We start from the raw sequence: 25,282 nt of genomic DNA, 5'->3' as shown, positions 1-25,282 counted from the left end.
GTAGAGTCGTTGTTCAAGTTCATATATTTTGGTGCGCGGGGTGCCTTAAGACCGTTAGTCTTCCCTAATTCCCGGAAAATCATAACTAGTGTAAGCACCAAACAAATACTATTCATGATTGTATACTAGGCCTATACCATTTATAATAATGTACTGTAACTGAAAACTTACCAATCGTTTTTACATTCTTGCTACTAACTAATAAAGATTCAATGTTGTTTGTTATTTTCAAATCAATGCCGCTTTATCGTTTTGTACAGGGGCGAAGCTGGTACCGGCATTAATCTATGTAAATTTCATGACCTTCAAACGTTGCTGCACATTTATATTATTAGAAAGCTTTTAGAAAACGTTATGAATTATGAATCAGATTGTTGTAAGGTCTAGTATACCTATAGAATAAATTAAAGCTATGATTAAAACATGGCGGTACCTGTAGACTAGTGTACGAAGAGAGTTTCCGGCCGGAAATGGAGAACCGGAAGCCGCCATCATGTACGTGCTTGTGCCTCTTCAGCAGACAGCTGATCACCAGCTGCTGGTCATCCGCCTCTATGAGGCCTTCTGACACCATCTTCTCTGTCACTCGAGTGGCGATACCTGACAAACGGGGGTTGGTATTATAGATGAATCCGATGGTTTTTTATGAACATATTTTTAGTAATAATCTATTGAAGCTTAAGGTTGCGTGTACAGTTGGCAAACTGTCAGCCGAGTTTGGTAACGCCCCAAATACTCCCTACAGGTCATCTACACGTCGTCGGGTAAACGCCCAATATTCTTAGGCTTAGGCCACACTGCACCCGAGAGCCTGCATTCCATGTTTTCTGTTACCTATATGGTAGCTTAAAATATACACACACAAATGCGATCGGACTGCGACTGCCTCCTTCGACCGCTAGGCCGCGTGCAGTGTGGCCTTACACCTATACTAAAATTATCGTCAAACCTGGCAGATCCTTCTCCTCCAAGTCGAGCAGCACAACCCCCTGCTCCAGACAGCGCCTCAGGTTCAGCAGCGAGTGGAAGCTGAGCGGCGCTACATGAGGCCGGCCCCAGCGCCCCGCCGCCTCCACGTCTTGCTCGTACTTGATCCATCGGGCAGTCTGCGTCCACGCCGCCTCGTCTTCTTCGCCTAGGAGCTCGTCGAGCTGGACGAACACCTGGGGAGAGAAACAAGTGAAAGTTTGACAGCAGGAGCGCAGCAATGGGCACCAAAAACAAGTGACAGTTGGGTAGCACTAGGGCGGCAATGGGGGAGAAAAACAAGTGAAAGTTGGGCAGGGCGAGGGCAGCTCCGCAGCAATGAGGAAGGAAATCAAGTGAAACTTTGGCAGCACTGTCGATTGTTCCTGATCAATCAAATTATTGGGTTGCAACATGCGACTGAACCAACCAATTAGAACTGGGGAATCGGGTACAGTCGCCTAAGGCGCCATCTGTAATTAGCTTTTTCATTTCGATTAAGTTAATACGCCAAGAAGAGGTATCGTTTTTTGTCACTGAGTTTAGCCACTTTTTTTTGGCTTTAAGTAATTTACATATTCACGGAAAGCTTTGTAAAGGTATCTACCTGCTTTGCTTAGTTACTGTACTAAATCAATACAGGTACATTGAAGAGGTTTCCCAAGGTCTCAAGACATAAAAGACGGATCTTTGTAATACTTTGTATGCGTCAATTTGAAGCAAATTGAAGGACGACTTAATGAAGCATTGATCAGGTTTCCAAGCTTTAAACTATCGCAAGGTAAGTAAATAGATACCCTACAGGGATTACTTGTGTACTTTGATAATAAGAGCGACCTTCCTTTTATCAGCCGACTTAAAAAAGGAGGAGGTTCTCAATAATTAGGCTGTACCAACGTTATAAGTCCTGATGCCTAGACCTCTTTTACAACGTCTGCAAAACCTTCATCATCACGACCCATCACATCCCCCCTTTAGGCCTAGTTCACCACGCTGGCCCAGTGCGGGTTGGTGGACCCCAACACAAGCAAGGTTGTTCTGAGAGAGGTTGTCGGGTTAGTGGGCAACCCGACTGTCAGATGTTTTCAAGCTGCACGAAGGCTGACTAGGCTTAACGACAAAACCTCGTCTTTCTCTGTTATTCCTCATCTTGTAAGACGATACTTACCGAATGTGGGTTGTTATTATTGTTGTTGTTGACAGATCGGTTGCTGACGGCCGCCCCGAGCGGGGGCGCGGGCGGGGGCACGCGCGGCGACCGGGTCTCTTGTAGCGAGAACTTACGGAGCTTCTCGCGCCTGCAACAAGGAAATACACAGTCAGTGAAAGAGTTAAAGATGTACTTACACGTATGCATAAGTAGCCCCCAGGGTAATGATGAGAGTATCACCTGGATACACGTAGGTGACATGAAATATACTTACACCTGAATTCATACAATGAACTCTTGTTAAACTCAAACTTAAATAAAAAATCTTTTATTCTAGTATCACGAAATCACGTTCACGATGACGCTAGCAAGCTTTGTAAAGCTTTTGTAAAGTGAATTTTCATAAATATATAAGGGAATTTTTAAGTAATTTTATCATAAAAATATTTGTTGTTTATGTATGCGACTTCTTCTTGAGCAAATCGTAAGCCGTTTGACTGAACATGAATAATAAATAATTAATATTTCTCGTAAATATTAGGCTCCGCCTAGACCCGTATTTAAAGATAGACTTCCATTTGTACAATTTAGTGATTAAATAAATTCAAGAAACAAGCCATGCAATGAAAAATCTTAGCTTCATCATCAATGAGTGCATCCTATATTATGTATACTTTTAGCCATCAATTTCAAACATACCAACCCACCGTAGCAGGTTCTATTTTTGTTCGAGTCACTCAAGTTGATATTCCACCCGAGTGAGTTGCGCTGCTTGAGCTACTGAAAGGTCTGAAACATCTCCCGGATGTTACACACTAACATTTCCGCGCGAGCCTCCCTCTTCCCTTCCTTTAAAACAGTGTTTTTCAACCTTTTCATGATGTGAACCCCTGGTATAAAAAATATATTCCGCGACCCCCTTGACCCTTCGATATTTTAATCATGTTTGAATCAGTATTATTATTTATGGTCTCTAACTAAAATACCTCTGGCGACCCCCCTTCAGAAGCTTCGCGACCCCCCGGGGGGACGTGTCCCTCAGGTTGAGAAACACTGCTTTAAAAGATTCCCCGAAAGCCATGCAGATACTATACTCAATGTTTTTTAACCTAACCATTATCCATGTAATCACTATCGTTTATATACGTTTCGTTTCGTATATAGTGATAGTCCCATGCTTTTATAACTACATAAATAGTAGGTATACCCTAATGGGTATTCCTTATTTATTGCAAAATACTGTTACATATGGACTGTGGTCACACTATAATGCACAAAGCTTATTGATTGCCCTACTTTTGTACCATTTGAAATACATCATGAGAAAGAGTTGCATGCTTCCCTGATATTTAGAGCTCAGGAAAGGGCATTAGGCCACCATCATGAATTCATGTCTTATTAATTATTACTTGCAATAATGTCCAAGGGGCGGAGCGGTGCAATACGCGGTACCTGCAGGGGTTAGCAATGAAAGCTGCACTGAAGGTGCCGGGTTCGAATCCCGCCGATGATATTGTGAATGCAAAATTTTGATTATTGAAGAAGAAGCGATAATAGTTCTGAGTGGTCTGACGATGGTTTCATGAATTTATGTAGATTTCGATAATTAAGCTGGAAATTTATTTAAAATTTATATCGGGGTCGGGCCTGTTGTTCCTTAATATAGGTTTTGTGTAAACCTATCTAGGACGACAGCTAATCCTTAATCAGCTTATGTACATTTTTTAAATAATTCTAACATTAACCATAGTTGTTAGTGCTAATGCCCAACAGCTCGCAACATTATTATTTTTATTATTATATGCTAATCAAACTAATATAGCGTTCAACGGTTAACACTTTCCATTTCATCATTCAAACACAAATCAAAGTTGCATTGTTGGAAATCACAGTCACCCTCATGTCATTATAAGCCTTAGCTGCTCGAGCTTACCACTCAGCTTCGTAGATAAATAATTAAGGGTGTGTTTACAGTTTAATGATATGTGCAGCTAGTAATTGAGCCATCATCGTCCATGAGGTAGCTACCTACTCGCCTAGCCGTCTGCACGCCCAGTCTACCCTCACTACCACCATTAAAGAGAATTTATAACGAAGTATTACACAAAGCTCCTGGTCTACGTACGAGAACGGGGGCCTTATTCTTGCAATTCAGGGGCAAAAAAACAGTGAATGATTTTTACTGAATCTACATTGTCATCGGATGGGTGACCGATTTAAAGTGGTGGTTGTGACCGATTTAAAGTGGTGGTTTTCTGTGCGCTTCCGTGCTTTCCGCGGGTCCCGGTTTCTGTTTCGGCAGGAGTCGTAAAGCCTAGTCAGAGGCCTTCGGGTAGCTTGAAAAGAACTGGCTGTCGGGATGCACACTTACCCGGCAACTTTCATAGCACAAGTGTGCTTTTTTCGGGTCCACCACCCCGGACTAGGCCAGCGTGGTGGACTAAGCATAAACCATCCATCATTGGTAGGAGACCCGAACCCCAGCAGTGGGCTCTCAATGGGTGGTGAATGTGGTGATGACCTAACTAGGTACTTATTTCTGAATTTAAATATGTAACCATCCCCAGCGCATACTACTGAGTCTACTGACGAATGATAGATTACCCGACGAAAGCCCGAAAAGCAAAAATGTATTGTAAAGATTGTATTGTCATATTTTAATATCCGCAACAATTTTTAAGCACTAGGGTGGGTACAAAACCGTCCTTCATTGGAAGGAGACCCGTGCCCTAGCAGTGGGGACGTGAGGGGTCGTGATGAGGGTGGGTACATATCTCTTTTGTCCACTGTGTTTGCCGGCCTTCCCTGGACAGTCAGCATCTGACAACAATAAAAGGCTAATCCTTTCACCGTGGTGGAGGAACGCTAGTGTAGCTCTTATATCTAAAAACAAAGAAGATGCACTTCTTCATTCATAAATCATGAACAAATTACACTAAAATAAATCTTGATCCACACTGGAGACGACTGTGTTGCCGGTTGTCTAGTGATGAAATACAAACCTATACATGAATGTATTACTACATATTAATTAACACCCAACTAATATGCGATATCGATTTCAAAACAAAACACACGCTAAACTATCACAACAAACTCATGGCGGCGAATGAGGGGTGTTATACGCGACAAAAAAAATAAACAGGTGCCGTCTCGGGCATCGTACCGCTAGTCTGGCGGATGGGTGACAACACACTGCGGGTCATGGGGTGTGATGAGTGCTGCTCACCCGAGGGGTCCCAGGGCATCGTCCATCGCCGCTCGCTCACCGCATCGCGAGTGCGGGAACCATACAACTGGTGCCGTACTACTGTAGGTCTCCGCTAGAACAGCTAACGAAAGTGTTTCATCGGGCGGGAGGGGCGCGGGCGCGGGGGAGGGCACAATGCCAATGTCACGATATGCCGCTATTTCGGTACTTCGGTACAGATGCCACTGACAGGGCTTCACTTCCTTACACGACCGGTCGAGCGTTCAGACACTGTTGTCCCTCAGTCTGCACCATTAAAGCTGTTATGTCAATGGGTTAGAGTCAGTTGTTGAGTGCAGCCGGCACTAGCGAGGGACACGTGGCAGTGAACGCCCGCTCCGCCCGCCCAACGCCGATCAGTAGTTAACGGCAGTTTATCAAGTTTTAATGAGTTTACCTCTATTAATTTAATGTTTGTTTACTCGAGCAACTGTAAAGTTACTTCATGTGTACTTAACGAACTCGTATACGTTGACCAACATGTAAATTACTAGGTAAAATAATGGAAGTTTTTAAGGTTTTATTTTTTATTAGTATTATTTAAGACTAATCGCACCTTATCTACGTTCAATGTAAATGTTTCCTGTAGTTTACCATAGAAATATTAAATAATCGATATTGAAGGTCAGACAGTTGATATAATATTCCGGTTGGTAGGTACATAAACATTAATATTATTTAATATTTAATACACATTACACACTGCACGCCCGGCGTGATAGACTGATAGAGTTCGATAAAGCTAACTTTGCAATAGAAACAAGTGCCAACAACAACAAAAAAGTACAGCAACTATTATTATTGTGCTTTCTGACCCTGATGCATGTGGTTTAGCCTTACTCTTCTTCATTCTTTTTCCCGTTGCAAAGTTAGCGTTGCCGGACACTAGGGAAGGTTCTTGACGGGCTGGGTGAGGCTGAGTCCATGGGCAGACACGACTGACTTTTTGTAAAACAGTAATGGAATGGGGTTGTTTTTCTTTCTTCTTTTACATACCTACTATTTCTGACGTACTTTTGGTAGGATATCCGAGTTGAACTATTGCAATCAGAACGTTATATTTTCCTCCTACAAAAAGTCGGTCTCCGATTGTCAGTCGTATATGAACATCTCAAGTCTATCACGGTGAAAAACCTCAGTTCCGCCGCATTGGGTCAGTTGTCGAATGCGCGTTCCACCAATCACAGCGCCGTATTTTTTGCTAATCGCCGGTCCGATATAGGGTCCGGTTTATATCTACTTCGATAACGAACCCGTGCAGAGTCAGCAGTTCAGCTCTAGTGTTAAGGACGCTAAGGTAAGGTTCTACTCACGTGAGCGAAGGCCTCCGGTAAGATGCAGGGTGGCTGGCCCCAAACTGCACGTGACGACTGTCCTGTAAGCATACACATAGGTACATTTAGAAGCTAAAATGACCAGGGCCGGACTTAGGAGCTTTATGAGCAAATGATTTTTTTTTGCACTTTGGCGCCCCTTCAGAGCGATCGAGAATTTTGAGATACACTCACGAACGTAGTAACTACCAAAGGGGGTGAAAGGGAAGAGACTATATACCTCGTTTTGTTTCAGCTAAGATGATTCCTGTGACTTTTTGATAAAATTGCGGTTTTAAGAGATATCCCATAATGAGATCCTATAGATTTTGGGTATCGACTTATCGTATGTGTCGTATCCAACGAAATTGCAAGTAATTCGTACAAGATAGGTACAGATTTCGCAAAAGTATTTGTACGTAATGCGGAAAAATGAGAACTGTCACAGGAAAAATCTTACTGAAACGAGGTAAGTACCTAAAGGCAGTTATTTAAACCAAAGTAGTATTGGAGAGTGGACACCTATCACTCTTACCATCGTTACCAAGAAAGCGCGACAGTGTCAAATGAGCGATGGATATGATGTGATTGCATAAAAGAAAAACTTGCTGGTTAGGTGTTTCACAAGGAAATGCTTAATATTTTAGGCGTAAATTCACTCGTTATAAATGTATGCACCTATAACCTACTTACTGGGTGCTATTACATGGGAGTACTGTTAGATAAAGGGTGTCATTTGATTTTGTTGGATGTTCAAGAATTTATATTACATAATACTTGAAATATTCTAAAACTTAACTTGAATTAAGTTAAAAACCGGCCAAGTGCGAGTCGGGCTCGCGCACAAAGGGTTCCGTAGCAGCAAAATTACAGTTAAATCAACCTATCTCAAAAACTATAAGAGATACTTTGATCAAACCAAAAATCGTTGAAAGAGTTAATTAGCATGCATCACCTCTATTTTTTTTAGAATTTTATACCCCGTAGTTATAAAAATAGAGGGGGGGGGACATACTTTTTACGACTTTGAGAGCTGATATCTCAAAAACCGTTCACTTTAAGAAAAATGTTTTTTAGAAAACTTTATATCATTTTAAAAGACCTTTCCATTGATACCCCACACGGGTATGTACATCGAAAAAAAAAATTTCATCCCTCAGTTACATGTATGGGGGGCCCCACCCCCAATTCTTTTTTTTACTATTTAGTGTCATATTTTTATAGCGGTTCATACAACACATATTCCCATCAAATTTCATCACTGTAGTACTTATAGTTTCCGAGTAAATCGGCTGTGACAGACGGACAGACGGACAGACGGACAGACGGACATGACGAAACTATAAGGGTTCCGTTTTTGCCATTTTGGCTACGGAACCCTAAAAAGCTTTTATAACGAGGATAAGGCCCTAATGGCATGTTTTTGTTTGGGCAGGTAGGTAGGGTATCTATGTATAAAGAGATATTTATGTACTTGATTATTTCATTAATTCATTCTCCAGTGGACAGCAGAGCTTATGGGATATCTTTATATTAAGAAAAATCGGTACACAGAACAGGCTATATAAAATAAAACTGATTTCAACCAACGGAAAAAAGTAAATAAGTGCAAAAAATTATATGTACAACTTACTAATAAATTAAGATAGCACTAGAAATAAGTCAATATTTTAAACGTATTTATTTATAATACACAACGGTGTAAGTACTGTGAGCACTTTCCTAATACCTACTTTTCCTTTGAAACACCCTGTATATTAGGCAGCAACATTGTGGCGACGTATTTGGCTCAAGGACTTAATGAAATATGCACTCACACTTGGTGTAGAGGACATGGAAAGCGCATCATGCTATTTTTCGCATACTTATGAAGATGCTATACAGAAACCGATATTTACACCCCTTGACCCATTTTCTATATTTTTACTTTGTAATAATAAATAATAGAAGTTGTACCTATGTATCTGGTATAAAATGCGGTAGGTACGTTGATCATTAACTTACTTTAATAACATTATATAGGTAGAGGGTACAGTGGAGAAAATTGGAATTGAAAAGAAAATTAGCCTGCCCTATCCCACCATTGTACAATAACGGAAATATTTTGGAGTTTTCGAAATTACTGTATATGTCGCAGGCAATTTGTAAGATCTCGCCGTTTACATACGGCGTCGTCAGTTTACAAACGCTCGCTGTTTTGTAATATGCCGAAGGCAAAATGTATATTGCCGTGTCATTTTATAGTATGCCACAACATTTCATTGACAATCCATACGCCGTTTACATAATGCCGCGGCAAATTGAAGAATTTAGTTCTGGTTCTTACCACGCGCGGCGCTGTTGATCACAATAACAAAAATGGCGTCAAGTAGTGGTTCTGTGACTCAATAAATACTCAAAACATTGCACATATTACGAGTGTAGAAGCATTTTCGCCAAATAATTATGACTTTAAAGTCATTTATTACAGTGCAGGAGCAGTAAAAAGGCCGTAAACAAACGACATTGTTTTTGAGGTTATCCCGCACCGTAAACCTACTACGTTATCCATAGTTCCCGGTGTACGGAGGACACATGCAGCATAATAATTAAGAGCTTCATAAATAGTTTAGTAAAGGCTTTAGCGTTTTCCTAAGTTTAGTGCATTCGGGCACCAGTGTTTGTTTTTATCTGGAAATGCCAAGTTTTATTGTTCTGTATAAATAAATGACTACGTTTTTTATTTAAATGTATCTTTTTATATAATATTTAAACTTATGTAGTACCTGCTTAGGTACTTACTTTAGAAAACAAAATTAAAAAGTCTTACTTGAAATCCTGAAATAAAGTCAGATTTTTCCATTTGTTCAAAGTTCAAACTGTGTTTTTGTCATGGTCACCCTACAACTGCAATTAACGTCGAAATCAGAACGATTGAACGAGTTATCAATATGCCTTCGGCAAATTACAAAACAGCGAGCGTTTGTAAACTGACGACGCCGTATGTAAACGGCGAGATCTTACAAATTGCCTGCGACATATACATTGTATACTTACGTCTCGCGCACTCTGGGCACTCAGCGACTGACGCTAATTTATTTATTTATTTAAACTGGAACACCAGCAGCTTATACAACTAAAGTTTTTAAAACAGATATTAAAATTAAAATTACTAATCTATCTGGCTCATCCTTCCAACCTTGCTATAGATCGCATCCAGCAGTGGCGTGTTTTGGGAGAGGCCTGCTATAGGCTGATGATGAATCCTTCCACCAAACCAAAGACCACTTCCTAGTACTTCTTAAAAACAAAAACAATTTTTTTTTACCTCCGAAGGCCTTGCCGGCACAGGGGCGGACGGGTCTCGCTGGGGGGCGGTATTCACGGGCAGCGGGGGCGCGGCGGCGTCTCCCTGCACGCCCCACACTGCATGCTCCATCTCCTCGTCCAAGCGGACCTCATCTTCGGAGCCGCCGAAGCTCTGCAATGTGAGTAAAGCGGGTGGTTAAATATTAGCTTTGGGGTGGAGTGAGTTTTGAGACAGTGAGTTTTTATTGTAACAACCCTTTTGGAGTCGGGTGAGTTTTGAGACAGTGAATTTTTGTTGTAACAAGCCTTATAAGTGAACCAAAAAACATATCGTAGTAATGGAAATACCTTGTTTGAGTATTTGGTTTTTAAACGACTTCGAATAAAAGAGGAGGTCTTCTTTTGCTTTAGGTAATAGGTATTTTACCCAAGATCCAGTGGCTACATTAGGAAAGTTTAGCCGTCTAAAGACGTGTTTAATAGCAGTTACACCTTACAGTAGCCGTAGATGTATTTATTTTAATTTTTAATTATGAGAGTAACCACCTGATGTAACCTACCTACCTATCAGTCTTTACACACAAGACACAACTTCGTAATTTTTCTATGTCATGTTTCCCTGAAATTTAGTAGTAACGACCGCTTAAAGGTATGTATGTATGAATGCATAATTGCGTATCAGTCAGGTCATTCCTCTAATAACTTCATTGGAATCTGATTAAGCAATCATGTAGTGTAGTAGTAAATTGCTATTATCGAGTTATCGTACTATCTAACGGTTCGTTTTGGATGTTACTTTACTGTTACGGTAGGATCAAAAAGCACATGCCTAAGAGGCACAGCCATGGGTGTAATAATGAAAGAACTTTCTGAAAATGAATTATATCAAAAAGCTATAAGTAAAGATTATAAAATTATATACATATATATATTAAACAACATAAAACTAGTTTACAAAATAAATCAAACATACAAACAAGTAAAGCCTACATCTATAAAGAAAAGTTGTACAGCCAGCTAAGAGAAGTTGTAAGTAATAGTGAAAAGGCGAGCGAGGGGTGAGATGCGGGGGCGGCAGCTGGCGGGGGGAACAGCTCCTTTACTGCGTAGCAGTGCCTTTCCACCCTTCGCTTCGTCACCAGGGACCTTCCCAGCTGCGCCAGGTCTTCACTAGCATTGTGCTGCATCGCCCGGCGAAAGTTCCGTGGAACATTATACCCAGCAGGATACCAACGCCCTTTCTTCACAATGTGCCACGTGGTCACCGCCTCGTAAAACGCATTCCACTGCTCCGACAGAAACTCGCCGAGGTAGTGGTAGATCGCCAGCAAACCGACAAGGATGATGAAGAATTGTGTGAAGGCATTCACGTAGTATCTGAAGTAGAAGGGGTTGGGTCGAGTGATCTTTTCGCACTTGCACATGCAGTAGTTATACAAGATGTAGCTGATGAGCATGTGGTTGGTGCCGCTGAAGAGTGCCAGGAGCACGTCCCACAGCTTGGAGACGTGGAAGAGCGGGGCCAGGCACAGCTCCCGCCAGGACTGGTGGTAGTAGAACCGCGGCTGCCGCAGCAGGTCCACTCGGCAGGGCTTGGCGCACGCGTGGCGCATGGCGAGCTTCGTCTCGTCTCGAACCATGGCGACGGCCCAAATGGGATAGGTTTAGTAAAGTAGAGTTAATATTTTGCGGACCTCAACTGCGGTATATTATTAATTTTAATGTTATTTGTGTACGTGTTGTGTACATTGTTTCAGAATAATATAATGTACTCTGTGATTGTTTCTTGTTTGTCAATCTTACTCGAAACACAGAGCAAAAAAGTACTTGTACGATAGAAAATTTTCGACAAATAATGATACTATCTTTGAAATAATTATCACATCATAAGTATGTAAATCTTTTATTTTCTTTGCATCATAATGCATCATAAGAATTCAGAGGAGATGAGCGTAGATCAGAATCCCAGCTATACCCGTTGAGCATCCGTTGAGCATTTATAAGTAATAGGTAGGTACTTATAATCTAGGAACATAAGTACTTCTCTGGTTATAATGTAAATGCATGGTGAGACCTATATTATTGTAGCACCTTAGATGAGCAAGGCCCGCATATTAAACTTCAATAGATGCAGACCTAGCAAGCACCTAGGACTTAGTCAAACGTTTTGTTTAACTATGCGATTATCCCGTACTTCATTGACCAATAGGCGAATAGCCCAATTCGAGGCATAACATAATATCCAATCCATAATATCTTATCAAAGTTATCAATTACATATCGACGCGACTACTGAATGGTAGGTATCGCATTCACAACATTATCTAATATGTTAAGATGCATGTCCAGCTTAAGATAAAATACAGATAAACACGCAATCTTTACTACTGAAATCAACTTCCTAAGTACCTTGGTACTTAATGCAAGATAGGGCTCCGATTCTGTGGTATTTTATAGTGGATCCTGGTTTTGTTAAACTCTGGACGGACGCTTCCTAAGAGAAGTAAGTAGTATGTGCCTTGACTGGACGTAGTTATCAAGCTAAACTTTGTTATTGCAGTCATTGAGATGAAGATACCGAGGTATGGCGGGTTAGTAATTAGTATTTAGTTGGTACTAAAGAAGTGTTTAGTACCAGCTACCAAACAAACTGAAACAGGGACGACAAGAAGTAACAAAAGTTCCGTGAAAGCAAGCAATGATATATTTTGTTTGGAACTCAACGCGAACATGGTTTTCGCCATAGCTTTATTCACTGCGTTGATATTTAACTTTAAAAGTTTTCAGCGTGCAGTGTACAGTTCGCAGCAAACACTTACAGCCGGTTTCGATAACCTATCCTCTGTTATAGGTAGATTGCTCTCCTGGTTAAAAAATAAAGTTTTATCTATCTGTAACTGCCGTTTCAAAGAAGGAACGAATAGGCGGATTGTTAGTTTGATAAGGTACAAAAGAAGTTATTTGAACCGAACTGCGTCGCTTCAGCAGTTTTCCAGTTACAGGGAAGTACCTATTTACTTCTCCTAGGAGATGTGGTATTGGCTTTCCTTCAGCACATTCAACTACTTACTTTATTTTATTTATTTTTTTTATTTTTTATTATAGGAAAACTTACAGCTAATTTATTTAAAATAAGAATTTTAAAATAGTTATGTTCCAGACAAGTAAAAAGATAATTGCTCCAGTTAAACAGTGGTCACAAATTAATTAATAATGATTAAGTACTTATTTCAATAACAGAAGAGCTGAAATGCTCCGTTATACTATAATTAATTGATCTTACATGACTACAGAATAGATCCAAATCAAAACTATCGGCTAACTTATTGAATCCGCTTGATGCTCTCAGGAGTTACATTTCCATTATTATATCGCGGCGATCGCGCGCTTATTGCCTTCTTTTAAATAACATTAATAAAAATGACTTGCTATTACCTTAATGTTTTATGCATTTATGAGGAGATAAAATTGATAATGCGTTGTGGTACAAAGTTTATCCGCCGACATTCTGCAAAATTTCTTTATCAATGAATTCTAATATAGGTACAAAGTATAAAAGTAAAATTCTTTACTGACAATGGACAACATTTCAAAAAACTAAAGCTGCTATAAATCGAAAACCATTTCGAGATTTAGCTCTAAAGGACACAAAAAAAATGTTTTTGTATTTTTTGGATGTATCATTTTCGAGAAAATCATAAAATAGTAAAAAAGTGCTGATGACGTCATGCATCAGGTGCGATGCATTTTGATGATCAAAGCCTATAGATTTAAAAACAAAGTAACTGTCACTTTCATTTTTGATTGAATTTGACGTTTTATCGTGACGTTGTTGTTTATTGGGGTCATTTTCATTAATTCTGTTCTGACACTTTCTGAATACTTTTTTATTTATTATTAACAGATGACCTCTATATAATATGTCCCAGAGCATGCCACCGCCTACACAGCTGAAAAAATGCTTCTGCTTATTTTTTTACATGATAAGTACCTACTTTCCATCATCAGAAATATCAATGTCATTTGAAAATGACCCATTTCTTGGTTGGCATGTAAACAAAGTTTAAATGTCACTTGTCAGTGTCATTTATGTTTTTTTTTCCAGATTCAGGCAATAGACAAAAATAAAAATTGAGCCTAATATGTGACTTCACTTCCGGTTTTAAAATAATTAACTTTGAAGTTAAAAATAACATGCAAAAATTAATGTATATACAAAATAAAAAATACGGGTCCACTAATTTTCTATAAACTTTCCGAATAGCTAATAAAAATATAGGGTAAAGAAAATGAAATGTTGTCCATTTATGGGTAAACATTAAAACTACCCTTAGAAATGATTTTCTGTCACCAATATAAAAGCTTCTTTAGTTTTATCTTATGTTACAGCTTTGCAATTAGGCCCACACTCCACCAATGCGGAGACGAGATGGGCCAAGAGGAGAGAGGTTTTCAAAAAGTAGGTAATAAGTTAGGAGGTGCGGCTTACACTTATAATTTATGTTACGTATAGAAAATAAACAAATAAAATGATTTAATCTTCCTACATTGCTTTAATCATGATGACAAGGTTTACCTCGTCAAATATCGAAGATATGCATGCCAAAGTAAAAGTTTTATCAATTTGATAAATTATTTATTTATCGATAGACAATCGGCTATCTGTACCTAAGTACTTAATCAGGTTGTACCAACCAAATACTAGATTTTGGTAAAATCTCACAAGGTTTTTTTCGGATATCAGACAAGTGGGAAAGAAAGGATCTTCAGGCTATGTCTGAAAAAATTGAACAACGCTCATAATTTTTCTGTTGATAGGAATAACCCTCCGTATCATCCTAAAAAAATCTCAGATTTTTCCTATGCGTCAGTAATTTTATAAAAATAAAAACATTTCAAGTTTCACAAAACGGGGATATGATGGCACTTCAGGACTTTTTCCATCGTCTCTATAGGCATTAAAAAAAAATATGACAGGTTTTGATGTGACGTTGTAGGTCTATGGATAGACGTGTGACCAAAGAGTATGTAAAAGCTGACGCCTGTCAATTTTTTCTTTTTTATTGCCCATATATTTTTATAGAGACGATGGAAAAAGTCCTGAAGTGCCATCATATCCCCGTTTTGTGAAACTTGAAAATGTTTTTATTTTTATAAAATTACTGACGCATAGGAAAAATTTGAGATTTTTTTAGGATGATACGGAGGGTTATTCCTATCATTAGAAAAATTATGAGCGTTGTTAAATTTTTTCAGACATAGCCTATTCATATTTATTTTTTATTTTCATTAGATCTGAAACGAAGACCATTTTACGTAATCTTTCGCTAATAATGCTATTAGAAATATGCATGGAAGTAATAATACAACAGGAATGCGCACTCACCAAAATGATGGAAACAAAGATAGACCTAATGTATTCACCTTAAGACTTATATTTATATTTTTTTGGTGATAGATATGAGTATTATAAGATAATTTATCAAGCTTAAAACCGGCGGAAGCACTTAGGTTGAGATATTTTTTTTGAAATCTTATGATTTTCATCAACTACACTTTACTAGACTATGTAAACGGAACACCCACAGAGTAAACACGTTTTAGGTACATAGTTGCGTTTAATGTTAACCTGTTTTGACAATCTATACAAATTTTACCTTCACCCCATTTTTTTACTCAATTGTCATATCACCAAAATACATTCGTACCTACATTGCAATCGAATTATTCGAATAATAGGTGACTTTGAGACCATCGACACTTATTCGCGACATGATAGATTAGAAGTGATGTCTCATGAATTACCTAAAATTATGGTCACCAAAAATAGAAAGAGATGGAGGGCTCCGTGCTGACTATCTCTGTCGGCTCGTTTTTTTGGTGCAGTGCGCATTCCTGTTGTATTATTACTTCCATGGAAATATGACTCGATCAATCAATGCCTGGGAATTTCCTTATCAACCTCAAAATTTTATCATATCGATACTTATTAGACATAGATAATACAATAGAAATAAGTACCATATAAAGATTTCCTATTTAAATAAGGGAAAATAGGTCATGTTACCGTGAAACTCAATTTAATTTAGATTAATTATAGTACAACTAGGTAGAGGTTTGGTATTGATTTATGTCGTCTAGTGGTTTAATTTTAATTTAGAGATTGATACAGAGCGTCTAGTGCCTACGGGTTTTGCAATGTACGAAAACCGAAAAACTGTAGGTTTTCTTCTGTCATCTGCATAGGTACGTTGAGTTGGCGATGAAATATTTTGAAAATAACAATGATTTCAAAGCACAGTAAGTAACATAGAACAACGCAGAAATACATCATTTAATGGGAAGTTGACAGAAGGTAGTTATACAAAGTTAGTAGCAATATAATTACAACAGTAACAGTAGCCACAATTTGAGTGTGATACTTTTTTGTGACAATAAGTTTAGTAAGCTATCACCCAGTTGCAGAAACGTCCTTTAAGTTTTAAAAACATCATTAAACCTTAAAGTCCAATTAAGTCGTTGCAGAAAAGCATTTTAATGTGACGTTTCATGAGACTTTTAAATTTATCTAATGAAATGTCAAATTTACCCTAATGAAATGTCAATGTCGTTTTTTCTTCAATTTTGCGTTGCACAAAGCCGTTATATTATGTATAAGTACTTTACTATTTACTAAACATATACCTAAACACGGTGAACAACACCTGAGTGCGAACCAGTTCGTTAGCGCAATACTAATGTCTCCTAACAGAAAATACATATTCCGCACATGGCACAGCTAGGTACAGTCAGCAACAGATATACAAGGTGTTGCTAAAGTGGTATACTAACCCGTGATGAGGTGTGTGACAATTATTTTTTTTTGCATAGTAACAAGCCACGTGACTAACAAAGTTTTTATGGAGAGTCGAAAATAAATAATACGATTTTTTAAATCGTAGAACAAAGGCTGTTTATGACTCCCAAAGCCACCTTATTTCTGCAAAGTACTTACTTATTAAAATTACACTTATGCCATACTTACCCTAATGTGTGTGGAAAATGAATCAAATATTTTAACAATAAATACAAACAATCTCCTGGTTACACGCCTTGCCGTCACCACAGTTGGGCACCCTATTAGATAACAACACCCTGCGCGTGGCGGCAGCGCTTAGAGTCGGATGTAACGTAGGCGAAGAGCATCGCTGCGTCTGTGGGGCCACTGCCGATCGCCAGGGCCACCATGGACTTGGCTGCACGAGATGCGCCGGACGTTTCCCAAGACATCACGCCCTGAACGACATCATCCGTAGGGCTCTAGTGAGTGCCAACATCCCCTGCACACTAGAACCCCCAGGGCTCTGCCGACTGGATGGAAAACGTCCGGACGGCCTGACACTGGTGCCATGGGAACGTGGAAGATGCTTGCTGTGGGACGCTACATGTGTCAGTACTTTCACTGCATCCCACATTAATGGCACCATCCGTCAGGCCGGCTCGGCAGCCGAGAATGCAGCCCGCCACAAACACACCAAATACAGTAGTCTAAAGCCTACATACATTTTCATTCCAGTAGCATTTGAAACCACGGGAGTGTGGGGAGAGGAAACGAAGCGGTTCATTAAACAAATCGCTCGCAGGTCGATAGAACACGGCCAAGACCGACGCTGCCTGGCGTACCTCACCCAAAGGTTATCCCTGGCGATACGAAGAGAAAACGCAGCCAGAATTATGGGTACCTTTGGGTGGGGTGCAACAGAAGAGCGCCACCAACTTTTGTAAATATATACATCTAGTTAAATATAAGTTTTCTATTATTAGTTTATTTAATATTATTATGTAACTTATCACAAATTTTCAATTAAAATATTTGCGCTAGGGTGGCGTGTAGCTCTTTTGCTGACTAAGGTACACTGAGACCTTACCAATATAAAACGATCTAATACAGTAAGTATATCAGAATTAGAACATAATATCGTTGTCATAACATAAATTAACATAAATTGTTACCTAAAGATATAAATTGAATCTGCTCTGTGCACTGTACACCGTGACTGTACCATAGTTATCTATAATAGTTATACATATTTTGTTGTTTGTGTGTCTACTGTCTATGCATAATGTATAATTTTTTTGTAAGTAATTACTTAGTTCGTATTTCGTACTTCAACCCTACTGCATTATTTAATTATTGTGATAGTTTAATAATCATAATTTACGAGATTGTCGCATCTACTGACTCGCATCGCATCTCTATCCTTCAGTAACTATATCTAATGGATCACGGATCGAACTCTGGAATGTGTGTGGAATCCTATAATTATCTAATATGAAGATCATAAGTTTATCTCGATAAATAAACAGGTTATTCATTCAAGTTATATTATTTTAAGTTATTTTATTTAGCCCGTAGCTTTCATTATTCTAATAAGGTAGTACGGGGTATTACTTATGTATATATAATATGCCCGTTAACCACAAAATTTCCGGAGACGAAATGTTTTTTTTTTCTATCGTTCATGAAATTACAAATTTTAAATAAGGTAACGGGTCCATATTCCGAGGTAAATAACAACATTTGAAAGTAAGTAAGAAAAATAAGCATTTGTAACCATCAATATTGATGTGAAATATTGTCTTCTGTAAGAATATACGTTAAATTTTATATTTCTTAACACAGATTCATTGATAACACATTAATTATACTTAAAAAAATATAATTTATTACACATGTCGATTTGCCCTTATACCGAGGTAGGATTATGGTTTCTGCCATATACCGAGGTAGCCTGTTCCATATTCCGAGTTAGTCCTGTCAGTGGCTCCATGAGTGTGGCCATGAACATAAGGAAATTACAATCTAAAATATCGATATACTTTTTTAACCCTAAAGTACTCCAAATAAATTTAATTATTCTAAATAGTAGTTGAAAATATTGAAAAGAATTAAATACTCTCCATTTATATTGGTTTTCGTGATAATTTCTATTATTTATGTAACATTTTCATAATTCATTATTGCAACTGGTAACATTGGCCAAAAAAAATATTCATAATGCTTCTATGATGTTCTATGGACATTTCCAAGCGATTAAAAAAAAATAGAGTAGAGATGGGGTAAATTGATGAAATAGTGACAGTAATCGAATATAATCGATTATTGAACTCGAATGATTTAAACATTTTTTACTATAGTTTTTATCTAAGTAAGGTCTAAAATTTTTCCACGATATTTTATGTTCTTACTTAAATGTTTAAAAGTTGATGATACGTAATAAAAGTAGATGTGTAAGGGATGAGGAAAAGTATCGAATACTTACAAAAGCCAAATACCTTATCAGTACTAATTTCCGATGAGTACCTAATGTATTTACCATAAACGAATATGATTATAATAAAAGTATCTACCCAGGAATCGATCCAGCATCGATTATTTTTTCATTCAAGCATAGGTCGGAAGCAAGGAACATTGCACACTAGGTACATCTCTATGGCGCATGCGCGCTGGACTGGAGGCGCGCCGGCGCCATGTTCAATTTTCCGCCGAAAAGTTTGCCGCTATTCTTTGAAAGTATTTTTGTTAAGTCTTTACATTAGAAAACAAACATCTTTTATTAAATTATTATGTTTGTATTTGCAATATGCAATTGGAAAATCGATAAGGTAAGCTTGTGTGCGAATTATTTTAGGAAATTACGTAAAATGGAAATATTTTTATGTTTTTATCAGTAATTTGGCATCAGTTTAGTTACTAACCTAGGTTTTTGTTCTAGCGTTTTCGTTTCTAAACTCACTAAGTTTTGTGAAAATGGGTACCAACTTATAAGGATAAGCTTAATTCTGTCAACTATCCATACAATTTACCTACTTACTTTATTTTTCAGTGACAACAACAAGAAAATGAAAAAATCAACCAGACCCCTAAACCAAACATGAAATGCAGTATACAGGACATTCATTTATCTGGGAATTCTGGGATAACAATATTACAACGGCCATCAGACCTCGAAGTAGAAGGATAATGGAAATAAAATACAGAAATGAAATTAGGCAATTGTGTATATAAGTGTTATAAAAACTCCACGGTCGTGTGTGTTATTTTATTCACCCAAATAAAATTTTACGTCTACAAATTTCTTTCTTTCTTCTTTTATAAAGAGTAATAAGTAGGTAGTATCTAGTAGTAGTTTCGTAAAGTCAGGCATATATTATCTATCCACACCCCTTTTATATTTAGGAAGAAAGTCGCTAATTCATCTTGATTTTATGGTTTGATGACGGCATCGGATGACACTGCGAAGGTGTGATGTAGTCATATTCCGATTTCCGAGGTACCTACCTATGTAAAATGTCATACTCCATATTAGGGGTTCAGCAAGTATTTTAATAATCCATATTCCGAGTTATCAAATTATCGATTTAGAAACAACATAGATTTGTTACTCAAATCATACATAAAATATTGGTAAAATTATGTATCACTTACGTTAATAGCGATGAAATAACACTGTTTTTTATCATTTCAAATATACGTACTAAGTTAAGGTTTTCTATGTAACCATGATTTTTGGGTCAACAATTATCGTGTCATATTAAGATTCCTAGAGGATATTTTGTACCGCCGAATTAGGTTATAAGCTTGTCACGTTCATCATTATTATTATGTAATCAAGCATATACTTCAAATGTTATTATTTGTAAAGTTATAAGCTAAAAATCATGACATAGTATTTTTCCTTATACCGAGGGTAACTCGGAGTTAGGAACAACGTATAAAAATCAGGCCCTTATACCGAGGTATTTTGTTTTTGAGTTTAAAGGGGTTAAATTAGTTTAAAAAGAGTTAAAATTTAAATTTAATGTAAGTATAAGAATATAATAAACTAAATATAAACTATTTACAAAGTTGAACGTCGTATAAATATTAAAAAACACAATTATTAAATATGGCTGGCCTTACGTAAGCCGGGTCGCGTTTGTATGAAAAACATGGCGGCGTCGCCCTCACGGCACATTACATGAGTTTTTAGTAATTTTAGGCAATTTTAAACATATTTACTACATCAAGTAGTTTCAGTTAAAGATAATGAACGATTAAATGTAATTTTAGAGTATCCAAACCTATTAAAATGAGTAATAATCATGAAAATAAATATAACTCGAAATAAGGACACCATTTTGAATACCGCGATATATGGACCCGTTACCTTATGCTTTTTTGGTCTAACCCCCTTATTCATAGAGAAGTTACAGAACGTTTTAACTAATAAACTGTTTTGTCCCTCTCCGACAAAGAACAATTTGATCTTTGACAGAGAGGGACAAAACAGTTTATTAGTTAAAACGTATTGTAACTTTTCTATGAATAAGGGGGTAAGACTTTAAATGGAGAGGACATTGAACTTGCGAATTTTGAGCTTATTTACTTTGATCATCCATCTCATTCGTTATTGTGTACATTTGGAAATTATCCAACAGAGAGTCTTGTTGTGGATTCGTAACGCAAGATGAATACACATGTCATATATACCTACCTACCTCTTATAGCTACTTTTACACCGCTTACCGATCTGATCAAAGAAATGAAACTGATCAAGTGTTTAGGCATAGGCAAGATACTGGTACCTTCACCTTATTATACCTTGACTTTTCAGGCAGAGCCACACCTATACATTCGGCTTTTCACCAAATAATCGGGCCTGCTTATCCTAATCCTACCTAATATTATAAATTTGAAAGTAACTGTGTCTGTCTGTCTGTCTGTTGTCCGGATTTGAATGAATTTTGGTATACACATGGTCTAGACCATGAGAAAGAATATAGGCTATATACTTTCTTTCTTTTTAGGTCGAGGCGAAGCTCGCGGGAACGGCTAGTAGGTACCTAAATAAATGGTAATTATTATTGGTTAGGAAACATTATCTATTTAGAATAATTTAGATTGGTTCGTACATTTCCTATACTCACTTACATTTAACAGTGGATCATTGATCGTGTGTATTAAATTTGCGTTAAGTTGAGTGGCTGTTTGTTCTGTCTCGTATTTACCTGGTTACAGGAAATTGTTCTCTCAATGATTGATCACTATCTATTAAATACAATTTTCGGTTTATGTAAATGGCCGGACATTAGTGTGTACATTGAACTGTAGTAAAGTATTTTTACAGATAATTATACAAAAATAATATATTTTGTGCACTGTTGGAGTTTTTATTTTTGGTAAGTTTCTACACTTGCTATTAACCACCATAAAGTCACGCACGTGTAATGTGTATGCTCGTACCGGTACCACGTTAGGTCACTGTGGTCACAGAAAGGATGTAGCCTGGCTATAGATATACCTACAGCCTACCCCACTGAGCGAGTGAAGCCAGCCATGATGCGGTGCCCGCTCATTAGTGATCCAAGGCTGCCTGAGGCCATTCCACGCGAATGCGTAGCAAAAAATTATAATACAAAACACCTGCGATTATGCTCCATTGATATCCGATATTAAAAATAAACATTCGCAGCCGTAACAAAAAATTAGGATAAAACATGGTTTTTTACGCTCTCGACGCTGAGCAAGTGATTAAGGTAGGTACCTCGGTCATTTGACGGTATAATCAGGATCTTCATGACCGCAGGTACGTTCTACCTTATTTATGAGATGTGAATTGTAGCAAAGAAAAACATTATCGGTGATTTATCAACACAACCGTCGACGGTATGTAAGTATGACCAATCTCAGTTTGTTCTTAAGTATTAACTTATGAATAATAAAATCGCAGGTTGCAGCAGCTGTTAGTAAATATATTTGCGAAAGCTTTATTTGGATGTTAATTAAGTAGTATTTATTAGTATTCTTCTCATCCTCATGACAACAGTGGTACTATCTTAATCCCAAAATATCAGCAAACAGCGAAATGATCGTTGCTCTCAAAACATAGCAAATACCAGGATCTATCTTAATTGATCGGCTATAATAATACCAATATATGGCTATAGTAGCACGTTATCAGGTAAGGAAGGGGAGAGGGGCACTTACCGGCGGTGCGTATCCGAGAAAGGAGAGCTTCCTCTTCCCGCTACTCATGGCTCGTGCGGCGCGACGGTCGCGCGGGCGCAGCTGACTGAAACTGAACGTGACGCGCCCGCGCCGCCACCCCGGCCCATATCGCACCGTATCACCACAACACCTGTCCGACGTATTCTCACACTATCTAGCCTTCCTACTTACTAATCATCTCGACTTGTCAGTGTGATTGGAACGATCGATATCCTTGTCACGAAAATATTATTGTTTTCCAAAAGTTACACGAAATCACAATGAATCTCTGCAAGTAGGTGGTTGGTATAACACTGGATTTTCAAATTAAGAACACAATTGCTTATTTTTGAATGTATGGAAAATGTATGAATAGCCATTATTTATTAAATTAAAAACAAGGTGTGAGTGAACGCTGCAAATGCGACCAATTATACGAATGGCATATTGAACAATGTACAGAAATACAGAAATGCTCGACTTGGTTGAATTGGCTACTGTAGCTCGACATTCGCTGTACCTATTGGTGTAATGAATGTGTATTGTATGGTAATCCGTCACTGTGGCCAATTACCAATTACCAATAGTTATTAAAATATGGCTTTTTAAGAATGGAACATTAATTTTATGCATTGCATTTGCCCTTAAGTTAATTAAGACTGAGGTTTGTTTGATTTATGTGTATAGTATACGAATAGTGATTCATTCGATATTATGCAAGTAAGTATACCTAAGTAGTTAAATTTTTTTTTTTTTTTTTTTTTTTTCTTAACCTCTATTGTCCCACTGCTGGGCAAAGGTCTCTCCCTGAACATTCCACTTATCCCTTTCTTGGGCCTGCTCACACCATTCCGTGTTAAAATTGTCCAAGTCATCCCGCCATCTCTTTCTTGGTCTGCCTCTGCGTCGGCGGCCGTTGTTGGGTATCCATTTGGTGGCATTTTTTGCCCACCTCTCCGGCTGCATACGGCAGACGTGCCCCGCCCATTGTCCCACTTCAGTTTAGCAGTCTTGGCACCCACGTCAGCTATTTGAGTTTTGGAGCGCAGGTCGGTTAAAATTATATTTTATTATTTTTATCAAAGTAATTTGTGCAGGTGAGATGTAAATTAGAGTGGAGAGCAGTGGAATAACGGAGCTTCTTCGTTATGTACGAGTATTTAGGTAAAAATAAGTCCGGAACACCCGGGCAGTCACCGGCTGACGGTTATGTTCGTACATTGTTAATCTAGGTTTACATCGAGGAAAAATTTCACACACATTTGGATTACCTACCGCAACGAATGATCAGGACTCAAATTTTTAAACTCTTCTGCACTTGTTTATTAGGCAAATACCATAATAGGTAAGTACATAAATGATTGAGTATAATAAACTAGGTATGCCGTAGGTACTTAATGTAAGTTACATTAGTTAAGTAAGTACTTAACACATAATATTATGCACATAGATATTGCTTCATAAAATAATGTAGTCCCTGCACATTCTTTGTATTATTTAATAAATATTTATGAAGGTAGGTATTGTATATGATATGATATGATACAGTAAGTCTATCTGTCAGTCTTTAGCTTGTCTAGTACCTAACTAATCGCCTAAATACCTACCTAGTCGAGATGATATGCCTGACGAGTGATGATGACATCCATTCTACTCTACGGTTGTCTGGCAGAGATCGCTTTTAGTGATAAGACCGCCTTTTGTACCCTAATTATTATTATTAAATACTTTATTGCACAATAATAAATTTATGTACATAGGCGAACTTAATGCTAACAGCATTCTCTTCCAGCTAACCTTGGGTGTAGCTTTTATAATATATATTTTTGGTGTACAAATAAAGTGTACTATTCTATCTATCTACCCAATAAGCAATATCTACTTAAATATATAGGAGTGGGGTTTGGGTATAGTAAGGAGGATAGTTGGCAGATGACGGGTGACCGTTTGGGGTGGCGATCGTTAGGAGAAGCCTATGTCCAACAGTGGACTATAAAAGATTTTCGTCATTCGAAGGAAATACAGTTCAAAAGAGGCCGAAGCCGATGGTTCAATCCGCATTGAACCCATCACAATTTTTTACACGAATATGCTCGTTGCCCGGTCTACGGGTGCTTACATAGAGAATCGGGTTCCCTGTATCTACTACTATCTACCTGTACCGGTAATCTGATTATGAGAAAGCGCTCATGACATTTAAAAATCCGGGAAATGCTCCGTGAGTGAGCGCTTTCGCATAAATAATCAGGTTACCGGTACAAGTAGATACAGGGAACCCGATTCTCTATGTAAGCACCCTTAGCCCG

The 25,282-nt window shown here is 38.0% G+C and overlaps 1 protein-coding gene across 2 annotated transcripts in view; it reads right to left on the bottom strand.

The window, feature by feature from the left end:
• LOC105380184 (anion exchange protein 2) overlaps positions 1–23,344 on the bottom strand; it is a 34,302-nt gene extending 10,958 nt beyond the window's left edge. The window contains exons 1-6 of one of the 2 annotated variants that reach the window (XM_038121776.2): positions 22,977–23,344; positions 9,987–10,139; positions 6,680–6,741; positions 2,135–2,264; positions 950–1,163; positions 434–600 (exon numbers count right to left, since the gene is read on the bottom strand). In XM_038121776.2, the coding sequence (XP_037977704.2) occupies positions 434–600; positions 950–1,163; positions 2,135–2,264; positions 6,680–6,741; positions 9,987–10,139; positions 22,977–23,024 (774 nt within the window). In that variant the 5' untranslated portion in view covers positions 23,025–23,344. Of the gene's footprint in view, positions 1–433; positions 601–949; positions 1,164–2,134; positions 2,265–5,345; positions 5,590–6,679; positions 6,742–9,986; positions 10,140–22,976 lie in introns of those variants that run through there. The other variant, XM_038121777.2, reaches the window with a different exon arrangement.
• Between the last annotated feature and the right edge of the window lie 1,938 nt (positions 23,345–25,282).

Source organism: Plutella xylostella, chromosome Z, assembly GCF_932276165.1.
Source record: "Plutella xylostella chromosome Z, ilPluXylo3.1, whole genome shotgun sequence".
Lineage (NCBI taxonomy): Eukaryota > Metazoa > Arthropoda > Insecta > Lepidoptera > Plutellidae > Plutella > Plutella xylostella.
The sequence above is the reverse complement of the archived record's forward strand: the minus strand, read 5'-3'. Positions and strand labels throughout refer to the sequence as shown.